The sequence below is a fragment of the Natrix helvetica genome (assembly GCF_964273705.1).
Source record: "Natrix helvetica genome assembly, chromosome: Z".
In the NCBI taxonomy this organism is placed as follows: domain Eukaryota; kingdom Metazoa; phylum Chordata; class Lepidosauria; order Squamata; family Natricidae; genus Natrix; species Natrix helvetica.
The window spans coordinates 112,477,845-112,505,608 of record NC_138554.1 but is presented as its reverse complement, the minus strand read 5'-3'; the positions used below and the strand labels follow the sequence as shown (position 1 = coordinate 112,505,608).

The following is a 27,764-nucleotide window of genomic DNA, read 5'->3' as shown; positions in this document are numbered from 1 at the left end:
TTGTCTCAAAATATGGCAGCTGCCATTTTGATCTATTTAATTTTTGAATCTTGTTGGCTGAAGAGGACAATGTTGTATAATGTGTAACGGATTGAATTAATGTTTTGCTGGGTGTCTCATCCTTCCCCATGCAAATATGATAAAAAAAAAACTAACTATAATTTTCCTATAGAAAGGACTTCATGATCAAGAAATACACCATATTACATTTGGAATTCACCAAGTTTACTAAATCTTGCCCAGTTGTTCATTTTTTGTTCTAAATCAGGAGGAACCTGTCACCCAGCGCATGTTTCTAAAGGACAAATTTCATCCCGAATTACTGGGTTTGCTAGGTAAATGGGAAATTAAAGTTGGGAAATACATTCCAGTAAATGTTGAAAGGCCACATCACTCATTTTATAAATCTTAAATCCAAAAAAGACGAATATGTGCAAAAAAAATATCATTTGCTTTGTTCAGAATTTTTCTAAAGAGGATAGACACACCCACGTCTTGAGTGTCTATGGAGATTCTCAAACATTTAGTTCATGGTTGTCCCAAAGGTGCTTTTCCAAAAGGCAACTGGACTTTTTTTCCCCTTTGAAAATGTTTCACTTCTCACCCAAGAAGCATCCTCAGTTCTGAAGAATGAACTGAATGGCCTTTTGGAAAAAGCAATTTTGGGACACCCCTCTTTGAGAAGCTATTAGATCTGTAATTCCTCACTAAGATCTTGTCAGAATGGTTCGCCAAAAATAGAAGTTTGCTTATACCTTATCTTACCAGTATTTTGATTTTTGACATAGCATATTCATCAGTTGCAATTTGAATGTTTGCATTGGTTATGTCACTAGAAGACATCTGACAGAATCTTTCTTGCCCTGCCCTTTCAACTTTTTCTCTTTTTGTTTTATAGTTCACAGGATGAGTGAGAGGTTTGCTGCTTGTTTTCATTCCCCTTTTGTGGCTGTTACACTTGTTCTCTCATACTTGTCTGCTTAGAATGAGATTTTGTTCCTCCAATAACCTTGTAAGAGATTATGATTTGGGGCCAGTGAACTTCTTAGTTGGTCATGAATTTGAATCTGAATATTCTGTATCCAAGCACTACCATGTATAATCTTCAATCCTTCTGCAATGAGAAGTTTTCAGAAGAATATTTTTAGCTTTCTTCCCTGGAATAATGAAATAATATTGTCACTTTTTTCTACTCCAAACTATAAAAAATGATTCCTCAGAATACAATGAGAGCGCTATAAATCCTGGTTGAGTGAGAACTGTTTGAAAGTTTTGTTTTCGTCCATGTTTAACTACTTGCATGAAAAATATAGTAATCTATAATCTATAGTAACTAAATGTGCCTCCACTGTTGTACTAAAGGAACAGCATCAGGCTCTTCTATATCAACTAGTGCAACAACATCAACCTGAAGTACAGCAACTGCAGCTTTCAGGAGCCACACAGATTCCCATTAATAACTTGCTGGCAGTCTCTCAGGCATCTCCACTTCACACAGCTGCTACTAACCCATTCCTTGCAGTTCATGGGGATAATGCAGCTCCAAAAGTCTCTGTAAGTATATAGAGGTTGGGTTTGTAATAAAAAAAACTTAAAAAGGAAAAAAAAACCACTCCTGTTTATAAGAGAAGTACAACTTAAAGCAACTGGCTTGTATTATCACAGCTATTTGGTAGCTGTCACTGAATGAACCAAGTAGTTCTAATTGTTCTATCTCTCGCTCTGGTAAAGCTGAGAATGTGAACATCACTACAATAAAAATTAGCATGAAATTTTCCAAGTTCCTAATTTATGGTCATATGGTTGGTGATCTGGGCTGGCTTCATACCAATAGATGCAGCTTTGACCAGCAGCAAGTTTCTAAACCATACCCAAGCAGCTAGAATCTGGTCAGAAAGCTAAAATGCACATACATTCTATATTTTTTTAAAGTTCATTTATTTCTCTGGTTTTAACCACTGGCAAGCAGTGTGGGAACTACTTTTTCTTCCAGTGGATAGTCTTAAAATCACGTTAATTCTAGCATAATGTTCCATTGTATAAACCCGTGATGGCAAACCCATAGCACCATTTGTCAGGGCACCTAAGGCTTGCCTTGTTAGCTGGCAGTTCACTTCAGCCTTCTTTTGAGGTCATTTTTCGCCCTCTGGAGGCTTCAGGAGCTTCCCTGAAGTCTCCGGAGCGCGAAAAACTGCCCCTATGGTTTCACGTCCGGTTTGCTTGTTGTGTCATTTTTTTACCTTCCGGAGCCTTCAGGGAAGCCCCCTGAGGGCTCCTGAATGTTCCGGAGGGCTAAAACCAGCCCTACAAGCAAACCAGAAGTGCGTTCCTGAACTTCCGGTTTCCCCTTAGGGCCATTTTTTCGTGCTCTGGAGGCTTCAGGGAAGCTCCTGAAGCCTCCAGAGGGCTTCCGGGAGGGGGCAGGGAGACTGTTTTCGCCCTCCCCAGGCTCCTAGAAAGCCTCTGGAGCCTGGGGAGGGCAAAAAAGTGCCAAAAGCAGGGGGGAGCACTGGTCGCACGTGCATGCACACAGAGGGGTGAAACATGCACATGTGTGGCACGCCTGTGCACGACCCCCCCTGCGCTCCCCCCGCTTTTGGCACACGAGCCAAAAAAGGTTCACCATTACTGGTATAAACTATGATTACATGCAGTGTGATTTGCGTGCATAAGTTTAATGATACCAAATATGGTTTCAGTCAAAGGACCAACCTCTGGAATATCTAGGAAAACAATAAAGAGGATTGTGAGCATTAACTAAATATGCCTCACATATATGCATGAATAGCCAGGGATTTTGAATTGAAGAGTGAGTTGAAGGTAGTCTTGTATCTCAATTCTCCCCCCCCCTCCTTAGCTACTAATCACTGTTCTGAAATAAGATCTGTCCAGTAATTACTTTTAAATTCCCTAATCAGCCAACAGTATTTACTGGACTGATATTTTAGTCAAAGTTAATTTAAGGGAGTGTGAGAATTAAGGATCGTACTTGTGGTGCTCAACCAAAAGTTTTTAAAAGAGGATGTTTTTGTTAAATTGTTTTGAATTTCCTATTACTGCATAGCTAAACCTAATCAGTTTCACATTTGCTGCTTTTCTATTTCATTAATAGGCCAAATGAATGTAGAACTTTTTTCTTGGCTATTCAGAACAGGAAATGTCCTGAACTTCCTTTTTAACATTATTTCCCATTTTGTATACCACTAGTATGGCAAAAGCAGAAGCTGGATGAATCAAGGAGCAGGATAAGAGGCTTCTAGCTTGATGGGGTGACCTTTCCACTCCCTCCCCGGGAGTGAGTGTACTCAATGCAGATAAAATTCCCTCTCACTCAACAGCAGGGAACAAAAAGCAAGGACCACATGCTGCTTTCTGTGCCCATTTGGACTTGCAAAAGAGGCTAAGCAGTCAGAAAAGAGAACAATTAGCAGATGGAGATTTACCTTGGCAGCAGCTTTGGAGGCCAAGCACTCCTCAGTTCAAAGTATTAATTGTAGAATTGCTTCTGAGCCTTAGAAAGTATTGCCAGGTATGTGTACGTGGGTGGGACTAAACAAGCTCAATCCTTTAAAATTTCTTTGCTGTACAGATATATTCTGGCTAGCTGTATAAATTGTTTATTACAAAAACACTGGCAATTTTAGCAGTTGTAAAACAGTATATTTCTTCTTCCCCCCCCTCCAGCGGCTTAGTGATAAAAGTGGATCCCTTGCGCCAGAAAAAAATTAACACTTGGAAGTGTATGTAAAATCGCAAATCCTGCTGATAGCACTTCATCTGGCTGTGAGTTGCACTCTCTCTCTGCAGGTATGATAAGACACATCAATGAGCTAACTGCACACTGGAAAAGTGAATCTACCTGAAGATGTTTATTGTAAAATTTGACCTTGTTGCTTTGTGTTGCACTGAAACTGAACTGTTTCCATCAAATTGCTTGGAAGCTTGGATTTCAGATTAGAGCACTGTTAGTTTAGTCAACTGATTGGAATTCAGTTGCTGAATTTACACAAACTGCAGTGCTAAAAGTCAGATGTTTAGTTACATCAGTTCTTTGAAGAAAGCAAAGAAAATATGAAAATTTTGCCAATGACATGGTGGTTTGTCACCAGTGTTTTAGAAGCACCATTTTTTTCTTCAGAAAAGAACCAGGTTTTAAGTCATTTATTTTGTCTTACTAGTTTTTAAAATGTTTTGCTAGAATGAAAACATTTAAGAAATGACAAGTAATATTTAATTTTGAGATGGATTTTTCAAGATCACTGGAAAAGCATCTGTTGAAAGTCATAGAACTCTTACCAGATGAGAAAGGTAACTCCTGTTCTGGTAGTATTTAATGTAACCCAAGTGCCTGTTGCTTCCCTCTGTTGGGTTAGGGATGGCTTTAGACAGCTGGGCATGCACTAAAATGAGATTTAAAAAGCCGCAAGTATATTCAACTTTGCACCAGCAGCCTTCCTTTCTGATCTGCCTTTACTAGAAGTGTTTGTCACTATCTATAGCTCAGGCAAATCGTTACCTGGGTTGCTTTCCACTAATAAATTACCAAAAAAAAAGTGTGTGTGGGGGGGTGTTTCCATTGCTGTGAAATGTTAATGGGTGAAAAAGACATATTTCACTTTGAAAAGTTAATTTCATGGTATGACTATGCAGTAAAACAGGAAGTAGTTTTAATTTGAGAGTTAATAACCACTAATTTGAGTCTGTGTGAGTTATTAGTGGAAAATACTCAAGTATACTTAGACCTTCACTGTGTACTTAATTGGAAGAACCTATTGTTTCTGCAATATTGTTCGGTTAAACATTGCACAGTTCTTACCTCATTTCTGTAAATAAGTTTTTGTGACTGTTTTGTATTGTGAAGAATTCATAAAATGTGGATATTTTGATTTGTAAAATTTCTAACTGGTAGTTTTAATTGAAAGGTAAGAATAATTTATTTTTATATATTAATGGCAAGTTTTCAAGTCACAAATCACTTTTGTAGATAAATTTACTAAAGTAAATCAGTGTGGTTTAATTTATTTAAACCACTTGTTTAATATTCTGTAATAATTTGTATAAATGTTGTTTTGCCTAGATGTAAAATTGCCAATTTATATAAAGATATGTACAAAGCTTTGGTTAATAAATTTTAATATTGTTTATGGCTGTAAATTGCAATACATGATACAGAGTTCATCAGACGAATGCATTAGTCACTGTCTAAGCCAAGTCCTTTTACAAGCATGCTTTTAATGCATACTGAGAGATATTCAAATCATGGTGTTTTAAATGGAATTTAAACAGGCCTATTCTAATATGGATACTCTAACAAAAATATATAGCCAGAATGGAAAGTCCAGTTCCTGCTGCAGCAGAAAGTGCCTTGACATGAAAGAGTTATCTTTCTTGAGAAAAAGGTCATTTTACAATGTTTGATATCTTTTCACCCAATAGGAAAAATATGTATTAGTTATAAGGAAAAAATGTGCTGCCATACACCACCATATCACCTCAAAGAAAACAGGCACAATTGGCTTCTTAAATTTTGAGAAACATAAGGTTTTAGCACTTTAAAAAAAAGATTGACATCCTCATCCTACCATGGCATTAGTATGAAATTTTAGGCTGAAAGCAATAGTTTTCTCCCTTACATATTTTCCTCCCAGCAAGGCTGAAAACTTGAGGATTCTTCTGGTATAGTGGAATTATTCTGATTTGGAATGACTTGCCTTCATCATTAAGCACCAGCCATCAGCAGACAGAGCTTGGCCTATACAAATGCAAATATTTTTTCTCTTTTACTCATGTTTCAGAACTGGAATATATATTTTAAGTTGTGGCTGCTTCTATATATAGAGTGTAGGAATGCCTGAAATGTCTCACGTAGTCTGACATCTAATGAATTATATCTTGGGTTAATAAACCTGCCATAGAAAAAAAATCCACTTTTGATGAATTTACTGACTAGGACTGATCATTCTTTTGTCCTTCATTTGAGGTTTCCAACTGTTGTGATTTTTTTTAAGTTAAGAAAGTTATTTTTCAATTATCAGAGCTATGCTCTGGGCAACTTTGCCCACCTGAAACTGACTTACAGGTTTGAGGCAGCAAGGTCGGTTATGGGGGCTGCAGTCAAGGATTAACTGGAGGACCAACTGTTATAATGTCTGGCAATAGAATTTGCTTACTGAACAGTATGGTCTGAAGATAAATATTATAGGCTCCACAGTGAAGGCAAATAGAATGAAATTAGAAATTCAGTTCCTATTTGTTGGTTCTCTGTAAATCTCCAAAGCAGCAGTAGCAGTAGCACTTAGACTTATATATTGCTTCACAGTGCTTTACAGCCCTCTCTAAGCGGTTTTACAGTCAGCATATTGCCCTCAACAATCTGGGTCCTCATTTTAACAACTTCGGAAGGATGGAAGGATAAGACAACCTCGAGTCGGTCAGGAACGAAGGAATGTGAGCAGTTAGCCTGCAATATTGTATTCCAACCACTGTGCTATCATGCTCTGGAATATACAAAATTTGTGGACTAGGAATGGAACTTTTGTGGAATGTTCTATTTCAGAATTGACTAAATTTTTCACTTCCCTACCTCTGCATGTTCCATTGGAATAGGATGAATGTACTGCCAATGTTATATGATAATAAAACAGAAAGTGTAATATTCTTAGGGAATGAGTGATTATTAACGAAAACTGAAATGTAAGATACTTAGAAGATGCAATCCTGCAATATGACTTTATATTAAAAGATATTTGCTCAGTTGTTCCAATATGCATTCCAAATGACATATCTTAAATACCAATTACCATAGTGGCAAAAAGCCCTCCTGTACAAAAATACATTGATTATATTAAAACATATTTCAAATTGAAGGTGTAAAATTTACAGATTTTTACTAAGGCACATGACATACTGAAATACTGAGGTACAAAAATACAAGTCACTGCATATGATGTTTAATGTATCTCGTTTTGATGAATAGTATTCTTCAAAATGTTCAGCTTTTGGCCATTTTTTTCTTTTGTACAAGTTCAACCAAAAGTTTGTATCTAGTCATACATTCTTCCTGTAGAAAAAGAAGAAAAAAAGGAGTATTAATGTGTAATGTTTGTTTTTAAACGCATTATAGACAATTTACAGTAGGCAGGAGAGAGAGGGAAAACATTTTCTGAGTTTATGGGGGAAAAGAAGTATCTATTATTATCACAATCTCTATGTTGTACATAGCTAGTCTTCAACTAACAGTCACATAACATTTGAAGTTAGTGTCCCTTTCTCCCGAAAGCTATTCATGCTCTGGCTTGATGTTATGGTTGCTGAAGTATCCCCACATTCATTCACTCTTACTACTGATTGCAGGGACGCTGTAGCATCCTCTGCCTATCTTCCTCCTACCTGCACTGGCTCCCTGTAAACATTTCCTCCCTCAATGGCTCTCCCTTGGTTTTTGACTTGATTTCCACCCTACCAAGCCCCATGTACTCCTCATTTTTTAAAAAGTTCTGAAGACTTCCATAGTGATGGAACATGTTGCTTTGTCCCTTGGCTGCTTGGTGTGCTCATCTCTGGACCACATGGTGGCAACCTGGAAATGGCTAGCATTTTGCTCCTGTTCACTTGTGGATGATGACAAAAATGACACGAGATAAATTGTTCCATATTGCTGCCTTATCAAGATTAGACAGCACTATGGAAAGTTTCTGAAAGCTGCAGAAAGATTCTGCAGCATTGTGCAAACCATGTTAAGGTAACAAAACAGTGGTTTGTCCCATGGCTACATGGCTTCATTCTGGAAGCAGCACCCATATTTCCAGAAGCCAAATTGCATTCTGGTATTGTAAATATTGCTGCCACTTCTGGAATCAAGCCACATGGCCTTGTGATGAAGTGTGATCTATTCTAGCACTCTGGAAGACCTTAGACCTCATCAAAAGGTAAGTGAGGAGGATGGTGTTTGGCACAGTGGAGTGGGAATTAGGCCTAAGGCTTGGGTAGACCTAGGTATTTCCTACCAACTTGAATTGGGCTTGGAATGGGCAACCATTGCTGTCCTCAAAGAATAGACATGCCAGTTATTAAACCTGTTCAATCCATGGCAGCTCTAGACTCAGGTTGTCTTCAAGGGCTTTCCCGTGTGAATTGCTGTGAGGTAATAAGAGCCTGATTCATTGCCTGGTGCTCTGGAGACCAGGACATTACATTGCATACTTGCTTCTTCTAGAGCAACGCCACCAAAGTCAATAGCTGAACTGTCTATGGATCCATACAATGTATGTGTCTTGCTGGGATACAGAAAGCATGTGCTTTAATCCATCCACTTCCTCCTACCTTCCAAGTATCGGTTCAAGATACTGGAATCTGAGTAGTGCCTCAAAACTTCTAAGCCTATTTTTCCAGAAGACAAATTGATGGTTATAAGCCCCTGTTCGCTGCATATAGAAACATATTTATACAATTTTTTCCAATGTATATCTGCTGCTGCCCAGAATATATAATTAACATATTCTCAAAATTCACAAGCCTGAGCAAAGCAGTAAGCAGCTTTTTGCTTGTAACAGTTACAGTTCTACTACACTTCAGGAAATAGCTTGAACAGAGTATAAAGTTCCATCTGCTTTGTGTACCTCTACCAAAAGCAAATATTTCGAATATAGTTAAACATAATGTACCTTTCACTAGAAAAATATTCTGCTTGATAGCTAAGACAGATGTACTATTTCAATCCCCCTTTCTAGCCATATCCTTTCCAACATCTTTCATATATCCAGGACAATGTGACAAGCAAAGATATAACTAATCAATTCTTGTCACCTAGTATTCATTATCTAGTACATTTGACAACTGCTAACTGGCTAATTGTGGTACAGCCGCTAATATTAAGACTACTGAATAACATAAAACCTGGCAAAGGTTTTACTTGCTCTTCAATTTTCCATCTTTGGCCATGCATACAAAACCTATGAAATTTTGTTAGGATTGCTTATCTCAAGATGCTCACCTTCTTCAAAAATTACATTTACAATCATGTAATATTTCCATTAATAAACTTCAATTAGTTGTTTGGACTGTTCTTTTGCTCTAGTCCCTTTATCACCTTCCTCATCCATCATGCTTTGATAATTAAAAACATTAAATTATCAGCAAGTTGGGAGTGGGGGGGAGAAAGACAGAACATCATTTCCCACCTTACTTGGTTATTTTCCTATTGAATATACTGCTTCATCTGCTACCTGACTTGTCTGGGAAAAATGAGTGAACAGAGAGAGCAATGCATCAATTAACTAATTACAAGATATCTGCTCCCATTTGTGTCCACAAATTTTCAGTCACAAATACAAAACATGGATTTCGTCAGTAACTTACAACCTACAATATAGATTGCACTCAAGCCTTGGAAAATCCTGCACTGAAAGTAACAAGGAATATAAATGGAAAGAAATTAATCACCACCCACAGGTAGCTTTCTAGCAATTGCTTGAAAACTGGAGAACATGCTCTCCTCCCTCAGATAAAACTTTTGATATAATCAAGGAGGCTACTCATTCATTTGAAGCCTCTTGTGAAACACTGGTCCTTTACTGGAACATGACAGACTAGGAATACAATCAATATTTTCCAGGATTATGATTTCATGGTCTTACCAGCATACTGTATATAAGACTAACATTTATTTGGTGTTCTAAACAAAGTATCTAACTGCTTTCTCCATATTAAGTCAACACAGTTGAATTAGCTTCTATTATTCTTTCAGAGATAGATTATAGAACACATTAAAAGGACAGGCTCTTGCTTGTTATAAGGGACATGGTGGCTCAGTGGCTAAGACATTGAGCTTGTGGATCAGAAAGGTCAGCAGTTTGGCAGTTTCCCTAGCTCCTGTTACTTGTCCCAGCTTCTGCCAACCTAGCAGTTTGAAAGCAGGTAAAAAATGCAAGTAGAAAAATAGGAATCACTTTGGTGGGAAGGTAACAGCATTTTCATGCACCTCCAACGTTTAGTCATGCTGGCCACATGATCACGGAGACATCTTTGGATAGCACTGGCTCTTAGGCTTTTAAATGGAGATGAGCACTTCCCCCTAGAGTCGGGAACGACTAGCACATAAGTGCGAGGGGAACCTTTAGTTACCTTTTATTGCTTGCTACAAATGAAAGCAAAAACCTTGTTTATCATCTTTAAAAATACTGTCAATTGCATTACATTTAAGAGAGTTAAATCTTCTAAAATTAAATTTACAAGAAAAATTAATACAACATTACCCAACCCCAAATATATGGCTTTACCTTGCTTTTTCCTGGAACACACTTGGCAATCTTATCCCAACGTTCCAGGGTTCCCTTTGGATACTGTTGCAAAGCCAGCTCTAGAAGCTTCTGTTGATTCTGAGTCCACAAGTCATCTGAACTGCGACACTTCTCTTTTTTCCTGGCCTCCTCATCGCTACATTCCTCTTGTTCTCCAGTGTCAAAGTCCTTCTGGCGCTTTCCTCTACATTTGTCCTCTGTTGTCTCTTTTGTCCCTGGGAGTATTGTTTCAGCAGCCTTAGGTATTGTTTTCCGCTTGCGATGTCTGGCTTCATTTAACCCAGTCTCTTGTTCATCTGTTGTGGTCTTATTTATTGTTTCTGGATCATAATTGTACTTTGTTTTTTCCTCCTGGTCATCTTCTTCTTTATCCCGTTGAGTGATTATAAGATCAGGTAAGTTAATATTGGCCTTGGTGGATCTTGAGCTTTGACCCAAAGTTTTCAACTCTGAGAATTTAATAGTACCTATTGAAAAATATCATACATCAGATTAACATATAATAAGGGAGAAGATGAGGGGAAACAATATTACAAACCGATTTTTGTTTAAAGTATGCTTCATGAGTGTGTTGAACCAGCCTTGAAAATATCTGACACCTGTATTCAAAAATCAGATTTGAAAAACATAATAGATTAAATCCAGACTTAGTCAAATGTAAGTCTGATTCCAAGCTAATAAAGTCAGCCTTTCATTTTTATTGTATGTTTCCATGGTAGTCACACTTAGTTTAAACAATCCAGAAATAGCATCAATTAGGTACGATGTTAAGAGGTCTTCCGTTATATTCTGGCTCTTTTGTTAACATGCACTCCTCTATGCACTGATACACTGAAATGAATGAACTGCAGTGCTCCCATTGAAATGGAAGAATAATGCACTGCCACGGTGTTTAATCAATGGTACTCTTAGTTATTTTAATTCATCTTTTGGTTCTCTGGAACAGATGTCACATATTTTTGTTTTCTTTACACTGCTGACAATTTGAGGCAGAGTTTCACATTATCCACTTAATGAAGGCATATATGCATAGAAGCTCCTTTTCTGCCTGTTATTTGTTTTCAAAAGAAGCAGCCAGTATGCTTAGTAATGGCTTAGTAATACCTAGGACCACCTTTTGTCCACCACTACTCTAGCCAATGTGGTTATTTACTCTTTGGCCTCTACAATCTTTTAAGTAGGACTCCGAAGTTCTGGAGGTTGCTACTTTCCCATGACTGTAGAGGAGAACTCCACAACTTCCTAAAAGCTTTTGGTTTTTTTAAAATAAATTACTAAAAATGATACAATGAAAAATATTAAATACTTAAGAGGCAAGCAGTCATTGCCTATCATTCATTTTAACTATAACTGAAACAAAATTAAATATAGATTTGATCCTCAATTCATCAGGTTTTGGAGGATTATCTGGTATTCCAGTCAAAGGCCAACTGTAACCATCACAACAGAAAAAGAATCATTTTCCAGGTGTAGAAGAACCCCTACCTACTTTCTCTTCAAATATGTTAATTTGATTTATTACTGTGGAGAATTCCTAATCCTGACAACAAAGACAAGGAAGCTTCAGTGGCTATAAAACACTATTAAATGAAAAGCATGTTTTTAGCTACCCTGCCATTAGTTGAGATCTATGAACATTCAAGACTTCATCAACAAAAGACTAGATTCTGTGGTTCTTGTTTCCTAAAATCCTGGTTAGGAAAGTTCAACTCATTATCCCAGATTTGGGAAGGCGACTCTCCCTGGTTTACAGCATAGTAGGTGGGCAGTGCCAAGAAATTGAGGCCCATTATATTTTATTTTATTTTGCAAAGAAAACTGAGTTAAGTTGAAGACATCTTCAGTATATCTATAGTATATGCTTAAGCACAGAAGTGGAAACAATTGAAAGATTATGTGTTGCAACTCTGGAGTTTTGGAGGATTGCACAGAGTCATCAGGAGAAGTTGGGGGCCATTTTTAAATGCTGTTTTGGGAGTAAGAATGGGAATAAGAAGTCTTTGGGAAATTATCATCCCTACCCTTACCTACATAATCTTCCTAACACATCCCTATTTGGAAGTGGATTTTTTGAAAGTGTAGTATTGTAGGAATGGTATTGAATTAAATTCTTAAATTTTTAAACCCATCCTCCAAGGACAAAACTGCCATGAAAACAGTGGTTTCAGTTTAGTTTTGGGTGACACATTATTGCTAGAACAGGTAACAGCAGGCAGCATCTAGGAGGCAAACTAGTTCCATCTCCATGCTTATTTCTAAATGAGCTTCTACTTATGGAGCCACCAAAATGACCATTTGACCAACAAAATTTTGCCAATCTTGAAGAGCCACAATTCAACCTGTGCATTATAGCATCCTATTCTTCAGCAAAGTCACCTCTACAAATTAATATAGAACCCACAGGGAGGGGAAGCGTGCAACTGAAAATTCATGAGGAATGAAGAGAGGAAAAAAGCAAGTCCAGCTATTAATCTTTAAAGTCAAATAAATATATTTTCTTTAATCATCATGAGTTATATAATGTAGGTACATCAGACATTACCTGGGGCACTTGAAACTGAATCTTTAATCTGCTTGGCTTTCATTGTAACCTGTTTAGGAAGAAACAGAAATCATTTGATTTTCAATGGTTTTGGTAAGGGCTTAAAAGATGTTTTAAAAAAGGATCAATCTAGTTCCATTTTAAAACTGAAATAGTTTTAACAGGAGTCCATGGTGAGGGGACAAATGATCAAAAGTGTGTTACGACATGAACTGTTCCTTTTGCACTTGCATTGTGATACTACAGTTGCTCTGAATACTCCTGTCAACATACTTTCAGACTTGGATGATGGATGTCACCCTTGTAAGATAGTCCAGACACGAAGCACACCCAGAAATAGACCTCTACCTTTATTATGAGATTACATTAAAACAACATCTCTCCACCATCACTTTTATGGTCAAGAAAGTCCTTTCTGAGATGTTTATCACCACTTCATTCTTTCACCAGTGAACTCAGCTGCCTTTTATCTGATTATTCCCTGGAGTTCCTCCTGTCGCCCAAGTTCATTCCCACGTACCATTACAAACATTGTATATTGAATTTGATGGATCCCTGTACATTAAGGAGACATACACTTATGGCTCCAACTCTAAAAACACAAAATGTAATTGAAATGCTTCAAGAAAGAGCTGAAATCTGTCTTTGATAGTTTTTAAATAAAGGTGTTATCATTGGTCTAGAACAGGGGTCTGCAACCCGTGGCTCTGGAGCCACATGTGGCTCTTTTATCCCTCTGCTGCAGCTCCCTGTCTCTCAAAATATGACTCACAACCGCCAATGTGTGATACCTGCCGGCACCCGATTTATTGAGCTTTTTGACCCCCGGTAGGCCAACCATGGATAAATCCAAGGAAAGAAAAGGGTCAGAAGAAAACATAATATTTAATTCAACTACATATGCTAGTTCTGTGGATGCTCAGGAAATAGGCACGGGAAGCATTTTGTGGCTCCCGGTGTTTTCTTTTCTGTGGGAAACTGGTCCAAATGGCTCTTTGAGTGCTTAAGGTTGCCGACCCCTGGTCTAGAACTAAATGACCATTCTGTGAATTGAACTATTTATTAACAACATTTAAAATGCAGCCCCCATGAGTTGAATCCACCCAGTTTCTGATTTCTTACAATTTTTACAACAGAAGTGAGGAAATTGATTTTTCAGATGATGCCTTTATATCCATGAGACTGATCTGCTGGGGTTGATAGGAACTGGCATCCAATAGCAACTGGAACATCACAGTTGTAGAGAATAAATTAATTAACAGATTATTCTTTTAATACACGTTTTGATTAGTGAATCTCTCTAGCCAGCATGCTATTGGGAGAATTCTGGGAATCAAAGTCCATAGATCTTAAAATTGTCAAGTTTGAAAAATACTGTTCTTCATATTTCTATACATACCCAGAGTGGGTGGGAGGGAGGGAGGGAGGGAGGGAGAGAGAGAGAGAGAGAGAGAGAGAGAGAGAGATTGATCAGCAGAAGAATCAGCTCTCATCTATCATTTGTAAGGTTACTCTACTAGAAAATAAGAATCAAGAATGTTCTCCCCTATCCCCACTCCAATTGTAAAGTATTTCCTGTCTCTAACAGCATCCAACAGCAATGTTACACTGCCTAAAACAGCTGATATAATATGAGGACCAGATTGCTCCGGCTTAGAACTCATCTTTGCCTTTGGAGCCTTATAAATGCTCATTCACTGAATTAGAAGTTCTGGAATCCATCATCACTATTCACTCAGCCTGGGACTGAAGAGAATTCAGCAATAGTTATAAAACACAGAGCACATGGGCAGGAAAAGTCTGGTGAGTTTGTTATGTGAGTGCAGAATTAAACTTGAGCCTCACAAACAGATGGTTTAGTGGTTTGGTCTGATAGATTATGAAGTAGGCTCAAAGAACCACTCAGGCGTGAAACTCCAGTCACTCTTTTTTAGCCTTTGAGGGTTGTCATAAGAATAAAATTAATGCAGTGTAAGGTGGGAGAGGGAGGAAAAAAGTAAACATATTTCCTTGCAATAGATCAATAAACTACATTGCATCAGATCTTCTCATGTTCAAAATGAGCTTATATTTTCACTTGGCCTATTCCTGACACAATCCAGGCCAGGCTTCTAAACTTGCTTTTCAAAAAAGAAAACAACACTTATCATTTGCAAGCCATAGTATCCTGCATTGGGCCCTTTTTTTAACATGACAGGTGTATCTTTAAGTTACTCTGCTTTTCTTCAATACAATCAATATAACCATCTCTCTTTAGGGATCCGTTGGCTAGGAAAAACTCCCTGAAGTCATGAAGTAATCCATCTAAGTATGTTTAATATAAATCCTGGAGTGTTTGAATGTTAACACCTCTTCTTGTGTTAAATAACCACAAAACTAACTGATAATGTTTTTCTCCCTGTAACCCTCAAACTCAATGAGAGTTAGGGGTTTCTCAAGCTTCTCTGTGAAAATGGGACACTATTATAATTGCACCCACTTTGGCTTGGAGGAGCAGGCACCAGCTAATTAGAAAAATGTGTTTCTGTCTATCCACCTGCGTATTTTTTTATGGCTTACTTTGGGCCTTTTCCACACAGAAAGCAAATTCTGCATCTGTCTGCAACCTGAATACAAGAGATTAGTGACAACAGAGACTACAGAATCAGTTTACCTCCTCCCAGGCGAGTAAATGATATTATTTCATGAAGATGTAATTCTTTGCTGTCACTTCTGAAATTTGCAGTTAATAACCATATTAAAGCCTATGGGTTTTTTTTTTTTTTTTTTTTGCAGACTGGTCTATTTTATTTTTACAATTCTTATTCCCTTTTAAGTTTCTAAAAATAATGACCTAGATCCAGAAACCCTTTCCTATATTCATAAAGCACTTCCATCCAGGGGTGAAACCCTCCCGGTTCGGCTGAACGGGCAGGGACTATTGTCCTTAGTTCTGCGAACCAGTACCGTGTTTCCCCGAAAATATGACAGGGGCTTATTTTCTTTTGCCCCACGAAATATGGCCTTGGGCTTATTATCAGGGAGGGCTTATTGTTTTGGGGCTGCCGGGCAGCTGCTCCCTTGTGAACTGGCTCCCGAAGAGCCGGGCACAGCCTCAGGGGCGAAGCAGCCATGAGGTAATGATGCTCACGAGCAGCCACCCGGCAAATCCCCTCTCCAGCCGGGCAGACCTAGGGAGTATCCCTAACGTGCCAAGCCATGTGGTGCTCTGCCCGCCCCCCAGCTCCCACGGCTTAGCACATTTGGGATACACCCTAGATCAGTGCATGGAGCTCTGCCTGGCTGGAGAGGGGAGCTGCATGAGCGCCTGTTCTGCCCGCAACCTCACCAAGCCATTGCACAGCTTTCCCAGGCCACCGCCACTGGCCGCTGCTGCCCACTGCTGCCCCGCTCCAAGCATAACTTCCAAACTCCAAAACTTAGGATCGAGTCCTCCAGCATCGTCCGTTCTAGGAGTGCTCTCTATGGTGGGCCGGCTGCCGGACAGAGAGTCTTCTGGACAGAGAGTCTTCCAGCAGCTGGCCCACCATAGAGAGCACTCCTAGAGCAGCCAATGCTGGAAGACTCGGCCTCGAGTTTTGGAGTTTGGAAGTTATGCTCGGAGCAGGGCAGCAGTGGATAGCGGCGGATGGCGGCGGGCAGGAATGGCCAGCGGCGGTGGACTGGGAGCTGCGCAAGGGCTTGGTAAAGCTGCGGGTGGAACAGGCGCTCGCGCAGCTCCCCTCTCCAGCCGGGCAGAGCTCCATGCACTGACCTAGGGGGTATACCGAATGTGCCAAGCCGCAGGAGCTGGGGGGCGGGCAGAGCACCACATGGCTTGGCACCTTAGGGATACCCCCTAGGTCAGTGAATGGCGCTCTGCCCAGCTAGAGAGGGGATTTGCCGGGCAGCTGCTCGTGAGCATGGTTACCTCATGGCTGCTTCGCCCCTGAGGCTGTGCCTGGCTCTTCAGGAGCCAGTTCACCAGGGAGAGGCCGCCCAGCAACTCTCCCCTCCGGCCAGGCAGAACGCCACTCCCCAACCTAGCGGTATCCCGAAGGCAGCAAGCAACTTGAGCGCTCCCCCCTGGCTCCTGCGACTTGGCACTTTCGGGATAACGCTAATCAGTGAGCAGTGCTCTGCCTGGCTGGAGGGGGGGTTGTCTAGGGGGTTTATTTTCGGGGGTGGGCTTATATTTTTGCCCACGCAAAAAATGTGGCAAGGCTTTAGTTTCGGGACAGGTCGTATTTTCAGGGAAACACGGTAGTAAAAAAAAAGTTTCCGAGGATCATGCGGCTCAGCTGTGAGCCGCGTGATTGTTGGAAGCTTTTTTTCCTCTTTTTAAAACATTTTCTCCCTGCTGGAAAGGAGGAAAAAGTTGGCTATGGCCACCCAGTCACATGACCCTCCATCAAGCCACACCCACAGAACTGGTGAGGGGGATTAGATTTCACCACTGGAGTTACAATGGTAATTGGGATTTATGTTGCAGTCACTAAGCAATGTGGTCATGTGATATCGTGCTTTATGACCATATCACACAGCAACTAGAAACACTGATCCAAATTTCCATCATAACCAAAGGACTACCTGTATTATTATTAATATGCTGCCTTTTTTATATGATTGGTCTACTCAAAGTGGCAATCATGCCTAATACTAATACAGACAAGTTGCTCTGACATCCATGGTTATGAAAACATTTGAAAAGTTAGTGCTGGCCCACCTGAAAACCATCACAGATCTGCTGTTAGACCCCTTACAATTTGCCTACTGAGCAAATAGATCAGCAAATGATGCTGTTAATGTCACTCTGCACTACATCCTACAACCTCTTGAATCTCTAAAGAACTATGCAAGGGTCCTCTTTGTAGACTTCAGATCAATATTCAATCCCATCATTCCAGATATTATTCTAACTAAACTGAATCAGCTAGCCATGCCTGACCACACTTTTAAGTGGATTATAAACTTTCTAACAATGATGAAGTAGTTGAAGCTTAGGCAAAATCACATCAGATACCAGTACAATTAGCACAGGAGCCACTCAGGGTGTGTGCTCCCTCCACTTCTCTCTATATACCAATGACTGCATCTCAAAGGATCCCCCTGTTAAAGTACTGAAGTTTGCAGATGATACAACAGTGATTGGCCTCATTTGAGACAACAATAAAACTAGAATCTGCATACAGATGGGAGGTTGAACAACTTGCCTTGTGTGTGACCAGAACAATATTGAACTAAACACACTCAAAACTGTATAAATGATAATATATTTTAGGAGAAACCCTCCTATACTAGTGCTGTTTACAATACTAGACAACACAGTATTAACACTAGAGGCCTTCAAGTTTCTAGGTCCTATCATATCTCAAGACTTAAAAATTAGTACCTAACATCAAAAACATCATCAAAAGAACACAATGAAGAATGTTCTCCCTGAGCCAACTCAGAAAGCTCAGACTGCTCAAGGAGCTACTGATTCTGTTCTACAGGGGAATTATTGAGTCTGTCAATTGCATCTTTATAACTGTCTGGTTTGGCACTGCAACTAAACAGGACAGACATAGACTTCAACGGATAATTAAAACTGCAGAAAAAAACAATTGCTACCAACCTGCCTTCCACTGAGGACCTGTATACTGTAGGAGTTAGAAAGAGGGCTGTGAAAATATCAACAGACCTCTCACACCCTGGACATAAACTGTTTCAACTTTTACCCTCAAAATGACACTATAGAACAGTGATAGCGAACCTTTTCGGCACCGAGTGCCAAAAAGGGAGCACATGCACTCATCTGGCCTGCAATCTGGAAGAGGAGCTGCCCAGGGAGTATGTGCACACTAGGAAATGAACTTCTTGTTTCTGGCGTGCACATGGGGTTACTGACACACATGCGCGCATGATGATCGGCTGGAAGACGGAAGACCAGCTCTTCCACTTTCCGGCACTGCTGCACGCACAAAGGCCAGCTGATTATCGTGGGCACATGTGCACCAGAAACCGGGAAGAGAAACAGGCGATGCCATACGTGCCAGATGACATGGCTCCGCATGCCACTTCGGACATACGTGCCATAGATTCGCCATCATGGCTATAGGGCATTGAACTAGGCACAAGGACAGATTTTCTTCCTATGTCATCACTCTGCTAAACAACTAATTCCCACAACAATGTCAAATTATCTAGTAAGACTGTGTTATTATTAGCATTCTCATCTTTTCTATTACCTATGTATCTTCTATAACTTTGTTGTTTGTATCTTATGATTTATATTATTTTATTTAGTATCCTAGTGTGATTTATGCTGATTGCTTATTTAGTATTCTATGACTATCACTAAGTGTTGTATCTGATGAATGTATTCTTTACAATGACTATGTTCATGATTTATCAGTTATTGCTTGTATGTGCACTGAGAGATTATGCACTGGAGGCAAATTCCTTGTGTGTCAAATCATACTTGGCCAATAAAGTATTCTATTATGCTGTTCTGTTGTGCTCAGCTCTGCTCTATTCTTATTCCTATTATTCCTATTCCTATTCCTCTCTATTTATTCTATTGTATTTATTCCATTCCATTCTATCGCTACCTCTTATTTTTCCCACAACAACCAGGCTTTGTGGGGTTGGTCTAAAAAAGCATGACTGACCCAAAGTCATCTAGGCTCCCAGTGTGGCCTGAGAATGACAGCTTCCATTTTTTTAGGCTAGCACCTTACAAGAACTACAACAAACTATTTGAACTGATAGACTGAATATGTATGTCCGTACATGTGAACAATGTCATTTATTTCCCAAGCAGAATATAGCCATTACTGAATGTGTCATTCTACCAAAAATCTAATTAATCACAAAAATATTCAGTGCTACTACAGCTTGCTAAATCATCACCACATCTAAGATGTGACTACATAACAACTGGCCATAACTGAGCCCTTAGGCAGAAAACAGTGCACCATGGTGGAATTCTTAGAAGAAAAGTAATAGTATTAAACTGGTGCAAAGGTTTTAACCTCAGGACGTTGATGGTATAATTGTTAAGAATAGTAAACAATTCTGACAGCTATGAAACTCATTGAGTGATTTTGGCCAATCATTTTCTTTTCACTTAATTTCCTTTCAGAGGATAAAATTTGGAATAAGTACAACATCACCTTGTATGTCATAGGAGAGCAGATAATAAAGGAATAAATAAACACATCAGAATCACCATTCTCTAAATCTTAACTTTCCTGTGAAACATCTTCCAAAGATGAATCACAGCTACCTGTTTCTGCAAATAAACCAAAGCAGCAGGGGTAGTAAAATCCGAACTCTGAGCTACACTGGGGAGAGAGGGGATGTGACTGGTGGACCGGAACACATGCACATACATGCACAGCTTGACGCAAACAAATTGAGTTGCATGTGCGTGTGCAGCCTACCAGCCCACCGCATAGGCCTTGGCCCAGTAGTGGGTTACGGCCCAGGGGTTAGGGATCCCTGGACTAGAGCATATAAAATATAATAAATAAGCCCCATAAGTACATGCAAACTACATCTTAGCTGACCACTTCTACCATGGAAACAGAAGCACACAGATTGCTTGAAAGCCACCTATATGACTAAGCTTTCCTCCTATGGCTTCTCCAACCAATTTACCTTACCTTACTTAAAGAAATATGGCTGAAATTAGTATCCCAGAATAATATAGAAGAATGTTAGGTTCTCCAACCATGCACTAAAAGGTTGAGAAGATAATGGACCCATTTGCAGTGAGTTCCAATGCCAATTCTAGGCAACCATGAGAATATATATTTCGGATAGCATCAGTGCATATTCCAGCATTACAAATCTATGGAAGTCTTGAGGGAAAAATAGAACTTGCCCTATAAAAAATCTGGAAGGAGTGATTATTGATTAACTGAACCCAGGATAACTCACCCTTCCTTGTGTATGTGAATGGAGGAAGCTTGTTCAATTATTTCTTCAAATAGTAAAAGGAAGGACTGAGAGTTCCAAATTCAGCAAGGGGAGAAATGGGCCAAAAACAGATATGTAGACATGGAATATCATTTCAGCTAACTAGATTAAGTGGAAGGAACCCTCATTAAATAAAACTTAATTAAATCCTTTTCATAACTGAAACATATGGAAAAACCTGGAAAGGGGGGGGGGGAGAAAAGTAATCTACTAAAGGTTGCATTACCTTTTATAAATAAAAATAAGGTCCCATTATTCTGATTGGTTTAAGAAAGTCTTGGCTTGTTTGGGATCAAAACAAAACTAAGTTGCTTACAATGTAGAAGTTTTTACAGTCACACAGACATGGCAAAGTTGGGGCTCAAGCGGATTCAAGCTGATGTTGCTTTTCTCCATAAAATTGTTATATAAACAATTTTAGGCCGATATTTAAGTAGCCATGCTTAATATGGTACATCAAGAAGAGACTAAAAGCCACTTTTTCATAATTAATGCTTTTAGCACATTTCAAAAATATAATTAAGGCAATAGAATTTATAATATCTACATTTTAAAAGAAAACATGGCTGAAATGATGGGAAAAGAGAAATGACAATGCAAGGTTTCCTGTCAGGTCACTGTGACCAATCGTCACATAATTTTGTTGCTTACATTTTCCAGAAACCTGATGCTTCATGGCTACGTTTTTGATCATGAGTGCACATTATCTTGTTATATTACCTGGAAGTCCTTCTGCCCAATAGATCCCAAGGACATGAGCAGAGTATTCTCCAAGTTATTTTTTTTTTCACTTGCAAGCCTGACTTTTTTTTTGAGGGGGGAGGGAGAGATTAGGAATAATCTGACCAATTGGATCCTGGAAACTAACAATGTCGATCGAGGAAACTTGATCACAATACCACTTTATAATGCCTTGGTAAGGTCACACTTGGAATATTGCATTCAGTTTTTTGTTGCTATGATGTAAAAAGGATGTTGAGACTCTAGAAAGAGTACAGAGAAGAGCAACAAAGTGATTAGGGGAATGGAGGCTAAAACATATGAAGAATGATTGCTGGAACTGTGTATGTCTAGTTTAATGAAAAGAAGGACTAGAGGAGACATGATAGCAGCGTTCCAATATCTCATGGGCTGCCACAAAGAAGAGGGAGTCAATCTATTCTCCAAAGCACCTGAGGGTAGAACAAGAAGCAATGGGTGGAAACTAATCAAGGAGAGAAGCAACTTAGAACTGAGGAGAAATTTCCTGACAGTTAGAACAATTAATCAGTGGAACAGCTTGCCTCCAGAAGTTGTGAATGCTCCAACACTGGAAGTTTTTAAGAAGATGTTGGATAACCATTTGTCTGAAGTGATGTAGGGTTTCCTGCCTAGGTAGGGGGTTGGACTAGAAGACCTCCAAGGTCCCTTCCAACTCTGTTTTTATGTATTATGTTAACTGCCAACTGGGAACCAAGAAAATCATAAATTGCAGCTATCAAATAACTTAAAAATGGAAAAGTTACAGAGCCTGATCAAGTCAATGTAGAGATGCTGAAGGCAAGATAATTGTAGCCGTCAATTATATTCACAGGCTATCCTCAATATGATAGAAAGAACAGATTCTGCTTATTTGGACCCTACTGATATTGTTCCTGCATTTAACAAGAATGATGAAGTATGATGTGAAAACTGTCACAGAATCACCCTTCTAATCAGAAAGGTCACTGTGCATGTTTTCAAAGCATGATTACCATCAATGCAAACTTCCACACCCAGGAAAAGCAATGTGATTTTAGATCAGGCCGTGATCAGATTTTAATCAACAAGCAAATATTTAAAGAGTATATACATACTATGCAAAAAATGGCTGTTTATAGATTTTAGAATTGCCTTTGACAGAGTCTGCAGAGTCTACAAAGACACACAAAATTATTTTGGTGATCAGTGTACCAAAACAATCATCCAGTCATTGCTGTCTTTTATGATGATATCCTTTGCAAGGCTGAAGTCCATAGTGAGAAAACCAGCACCTTCACAGTCAAACAGAAGTGAGATAAAGATGTATACTATTACCAATGTTGTTCGATGTGGTGACAAATTGGGTGATGGAGAAAACCTTGGTTTGGCATTTAGGAGTTGAATGTGATATGGATAAACTGAACTAACAGGCGGACCATTAAACCAATGACATTGTTTTCATATAGAAATCAGAACTGTAAGTACGGAAGCTATTAGATGTCATAAACAAAAGAGCCAAGAGGCTCTTAGACAAATTATTATCCACATTATGGATAAATTCAAAAAAGATCAAGGCCATGCAATTGAAATCACACAAATTAACTTTGCCTTAAAAGCCGAGCAACTGAGCAGATGGATTAGTTAAAACATCTAGGCGTTTTGATCCCTGCATTTGGTGCTGCTGAATTGAGTAATATGCAGCCAGCAAGATAGGTGGCAAATAAATTTAACAAACATCACTGTGAACACGAAAAATTTGAATACAGGTAATCCTTGATTTATGACCACAACTGAGATTAGAATTTACATAGTTAAGCAAGATGGTTGTTAAGTGAGTCACACCCAATTTTACTATCTTTTTTCCTATGGTTGTTAAATGAATCACTGAAGTTGTTAAGTGAATTGTGCGATTTTAAGGGATTGTACCTTTCCCCCTTGACTTTTCTTGCCAGCTGCCAGCTGGGTAATTCCAATCATTAGAGACACAGCAGGAATAGTGGACTAGACTCAAGCATAACTAAAAGCAATGGATAGGGAGACCAGAAAAATAATGACAATGAATCATGCCCATCATCGTCGCAGAGACATTGATAGATTCTACCTACCAGGACACATAGGTAGGCATGTAGTTGGAATGTTCCAACTACATCACTTTATGGCGAGTACATTAAAAAAAATACCAGGGAAAGCTGATAATAACAAGACCTAGTAATGGCTAAGAACAGGAACATTGAAGAAAGAGACCATGGGACTAATTCTGGCTGCACAAGAACAAGCCTTAAGACAAATACAATGTTAGAATTGAAAAGACAGTAACAGACAGTAAGTCCTGCCCATACAATGAAGCTGAAGAAATGGTGGATCCCCCTGGTAAGCTGCCACTAGAAGATCGCACAGACTGATTACAAGCAATGTTCCCTCTAAGGTGCGCGGCCGCGCATGTGGCAAGAAAACACCGCGCAGCAGTTTTCAACTGCCGCGCAGTGATTTCTACTGCCACAGGCTCTGGAAGCTGGGGAGGTCCTTTGCAGGCAGCTAGAACGGGCTGCCCGCAAAGGACTTCCCCGGACTTGCTTTGAGGAGCACAGGGCGACTGAGGGTAGTTGTGAAGCCCCAAAGCCACCGCCACCACCGGAAGAACTGCTGCCACCTCCTCTAACAGCACTGCCGGATTTGGCGCCCGGCGCTGCGGCTAAATTGAAGCCACCAAAGCTCCAGCCGGCATCCCCGCACGTGGCAGCGCCGCCTCCCCTCCGCTCGGAGCACCTGAGCTCAGCGCCGCGTTACCCCTGCCCCCTCCTCCTCCTCCGTGCTTTTGAGGAGCCATGAGGCTGCGGGAGCCAGTAGGAAGGCGGGGGGGGGAGCAGGGGGAAAAAAGCCTCATGGCTCCTCAAAAGGACAGCGGAGGAGGAGGGGGCAGGGGTAACGCGGCGCTGAGCTCAAGTGCAAATGTGGTGGTGCTGTTGGAGGAGGAGGAGGTAGCAGCTCGTCGGCATCTTCAGCAGCAGCCCTGCCCCCAGTGAAAAAAGCCGAAGATGGAGCAGATCCACACAGATGACGTCGCTGCAACATGACTGGTGGAGGAATTCTGGGAGTTGAAGTCCACAAGTCTTAAAGCTGTCAGGTTTGAAGACCTCTGCGTTTTTTTTCTAAAGGGTTAGGGGTGGAAGGGTCTTGTAACTTGACAGCTTTAAGACTTCCATGCTTCAAATGCCAGAGTTCCTGAGCCAACAGGACTGGAGGAGGAATTCTGGGAATTGAAGTCCACAAGTCTTAAAAGCTGTCAAGTTTGAACACCCCTGGGGTTTTTTTCCTAAAGGGTTAGGGGTGCAAGGGTCTTGTAACTTGACAGCTTTAAGACTTGTGTGCTTCAAATGCCAGAGTTTCTGAGCCAACATTTTGGTTGCTAAGTAGGAGCATTGTTAATTGATACTGATATTATATAACACTTTGAATTAAGCGGTACCTTGAAGAAACGTAACTTTGAGTTTCAAATAATACTGATTTCGTTGTTGTCTTAGGTGACATCTGTGAAAAAAATTCAGGTGCTCAGGCATAAAAATGTGCTGCTCAAACACTATACTTTTCTGCTCACATTGAAAAAAAATTAGAGGGAACATTGATTACAAGCAACGGAATGACAAAGTAGCAACAATGGTGTATTAGAAGATCTGCAAGAAATATCATTTGCCTGCAAGGAAGAATTGGTGAGACCATAATATAGAGATCATAGGAAATTAAAAAGTTAAATTGTTCTGTGAGTTTAGAATTCAAACACACAGGCACCTGCTACATAATACTCCAGATTTAACAATTATCAATAAGAAAGCCAAAAAATCTGGATAGTGGATGTGGCAATACCTGGAGACAGCAGAAGAGAAGAGAAAGAACTGGAGAAGATAACAAAATACATAGATCTACAAATAGAAATAGAATGAAAAAGCAAGCAAAAGTAATACCAATTTTAATAGGTATCTTGGGTGCAATTTGAAACAACTGGAGCACCAACTGAATACCATAGGCATTGACAAATTCGCTATCAGTCAATTGCAAAAGGCAGCTGTTAACTCACAAAGCTTTCCTGACCTGCTTTACTGGGAACAGCTTCCATCCTGCAACGATAATATCATCTCACATCCCTATCTGCCTATTCTAGGTCCTTAGTAAGGACTCGAAAGGCAGACAAAAATGCCAAACCAGTCTGAACATCTCACTCAATAACAGCAGCAGGAGCAGCAGCAGCAGCAGCAGCAACAACAACAAGAAGTAATGCACAAACTGAAGAAAAACAACTAGAAAAAATAATGAAATATCGCAAGCTGTAAACTGAAATTGAACAATTGTGAAGGAAAAAAAATCAATGGTTGTACCAATAGGAATAGGAACCCTTGGAGCAATACCCAAAGAGTTGCCTAGATGCAGGAAATTTTGAACTTATCAGACCTCAATTTTCTGACTTTGCAAAAAACCACATTATGCAGAACTGCCTATATACTCAGACATTAGTTCAACAGCTCTTAGGTTCTTGGTTAGGACTTGAACTGTCAAGTTTTTACCAGTTCTAGACTGTGAATCAAATTGTAGATTAAATCTTGAATAATAATGAGAGCACTGCAAAAGTGACAAGAATGGATAATGTTCACATAATGACAGAAATGGCGCAAAAACAAGCAAAGATCAAAAACTGGAGTGGCCCTAGTTTGGATGAGCTGCAGGATTCTGGTTGAAATCAGTAACAAATTTGAATGAAGGTTAGCAAACCAGATTATTCAGGTTATGAAAAGTGGCTTAACAACCAGAAGACATTTTTTGATTCAGAAGGACGTAGAAAAGAGAAATAAACCTAAAAATTACAGGCCAATAACTTGCCTGCCAACAACATACAAATTACGTACAGGCATTATTGCAAACCAAATTTATAAATATTTGGAAAATAAGGATTTGCTGCTTGTAGAACAGAATAGAAGGGGTGTTGCTAAAATACAAGAGGAACCAAAGACCAACTGATGATTGATAAACTGGTTTTGAAGAATTCAAAGAAAAGACGAGCAGATTTGTTCATGGCCTGGATTGATTATAAGAAAGCATTTGATTCTGTTCCATACAGCTGGATTGAGAAATGCTTAGACATTTTTGGAATTAGCAGCAATATCCAGAAATTCCTGAAGACCTCCCTGAAGCTATGGCAAACTAAGTTGATGGTGTGTGGAGAAGAACTTGGTTGAAATCAAATGAGGAATCTACCAATGTGTCTCATTGTCATCTCTGTTATTTGTACTTTTGATGGTGCCACTAACAAGCATTTTGAGCAAGACAAACTGGCTATGAATTGGCTGAAAAGGGTTGAAAATTTCCTATTGGCTCTACATGGAAGATTTAAAACTGTTTGGAAAAATAAAAGATGAATTGGGCTCACTGCTGAAAAGCACAGAGTTTAACAAACCTGGCATTGACAAATATGCAACAATTGCTGTTAAAGCAGGAAAAATTGTTAAAATGGTGATGGATTTAAACTTAATAATGAAAAGTTAATAAAAGCAATAACATCAGAAGAAGGGTGCAAGTACTTAGGAGTTGTAGAAGCTTCTGATCTGTTAAACAAACAAGTGAAGGAAGCAACTTCAACAAAATACCCTATTTTTTGGTCTCTACACTTTCCCCCGCCCAAAAGTGGATGGAAATGTCAGTGTATCTTATAGAGCCGTGATGGCGAACCTATGGCACGTGTGCCACAAGTGGCACGCGGAGCCATTTGTCAGGGCACGCAAGGCGCTGCCCTGTCAGCTGGCCAGTGTGCATGCGCGCGCTGGCCAGCTGAGTTCACCTTTTTAAAAGCTATTTTTCGCCTTCCCCAGGCTCCAGAGGCTTTATAGGAGCCTGGGGAGGGCGAAAAGAGCCTCCCCGCCCCCCCCGGAGGCTTCAGGGACCGTCCCTGAAGGCTTCGGAACGCTTAAAACCACCCTCCGAGCAAACCGGAAGTTTATTTATTTATTAGACTTGTTAGCCGCTCCCTCTCCACAAAGTGACTTCCGGGTTGTTAGACTTGTTAGCCGCTTCCCTCTCCACGAAGTGACTTCCGGGTTGCTCGGAGGGTCGTTTTAAGCGTTCCGAAGGCTTCAGGGACCGTCCGAGGCTTCCCTGATGCCTTCGAAGCGCTTAAAACGACCCTCCGAGCAACCCGGAAGTCACTTCCGGTTTGCTCGGAGAGTGGTTTTAAGCGCTCCGAAGGCTTCAGGGAAGCCTCCAGACAGTCCCTGAAG

The 27,764-nt window shown here is 39.9% G+C and overlaps 2 protein-coding genes across 10 annotated transcripts in view; one reads left to right on the top strand and one right to left on the bottom strand.

The window, feature by feature from the left end:
* Positions 1-4,962, top strand: part of MLLT10 (MLLT10 histone lysine methyltransferase DOT1L cofactor) — a 149,477-nt gene extending 144,515 nt beyond the window's left edge. For all 8 annotated transcript variants that reach the window (XM_081971672.1, XM_081971670.1, XM_081971674.1 and 5 more), the window contains 2 exons: positions 1,363-1,554; positions 3,685-4,962. In XM_081971672.1, coding sequence (XP_081827798.1) covers positions 1,363-1,554; positions 3,685-3,729 — 237 coding nt within the window. In that variant the 3' untranslated portion in view covers positions 3,730-4,962. The remainder of the gene's footprint in view (positions 1-1,362; positions 1,555-3,684) is intronic.
* Positions 4,963-6,715: 1,753 nt separating this feature from the next.
* Positions 6,716-27,764, bottom strand: part of DNAJC1 (DnaJ heat shock protein family (Hsp40) member C1) — a 112,512-nt gene continuing 91,463 nt past the window's right edge. For both annotated transcript variants that reach the window (XM_081971696.1, XM_081971697.1), the window contains 3 exons: positions 12,841-12,889; positions 10,278-10,765; positions 6,716-7,060 (listed from right to left, as the gene is read on the bottom strand). In XM_081971696.1, coding sequence (XP_081827822.1) covers positions 6,992-7,060; positions 10,278-10,765; positions 12,841-12,889 — 606 coding nt within the window. In that variant the 3' untranslated portion in view covers positions 6,716-6,991. The remainder of the gene's footprint in view (positions 7,061-10,277; positions 10,766-12,840; positions 12,890-27,764) is intronic.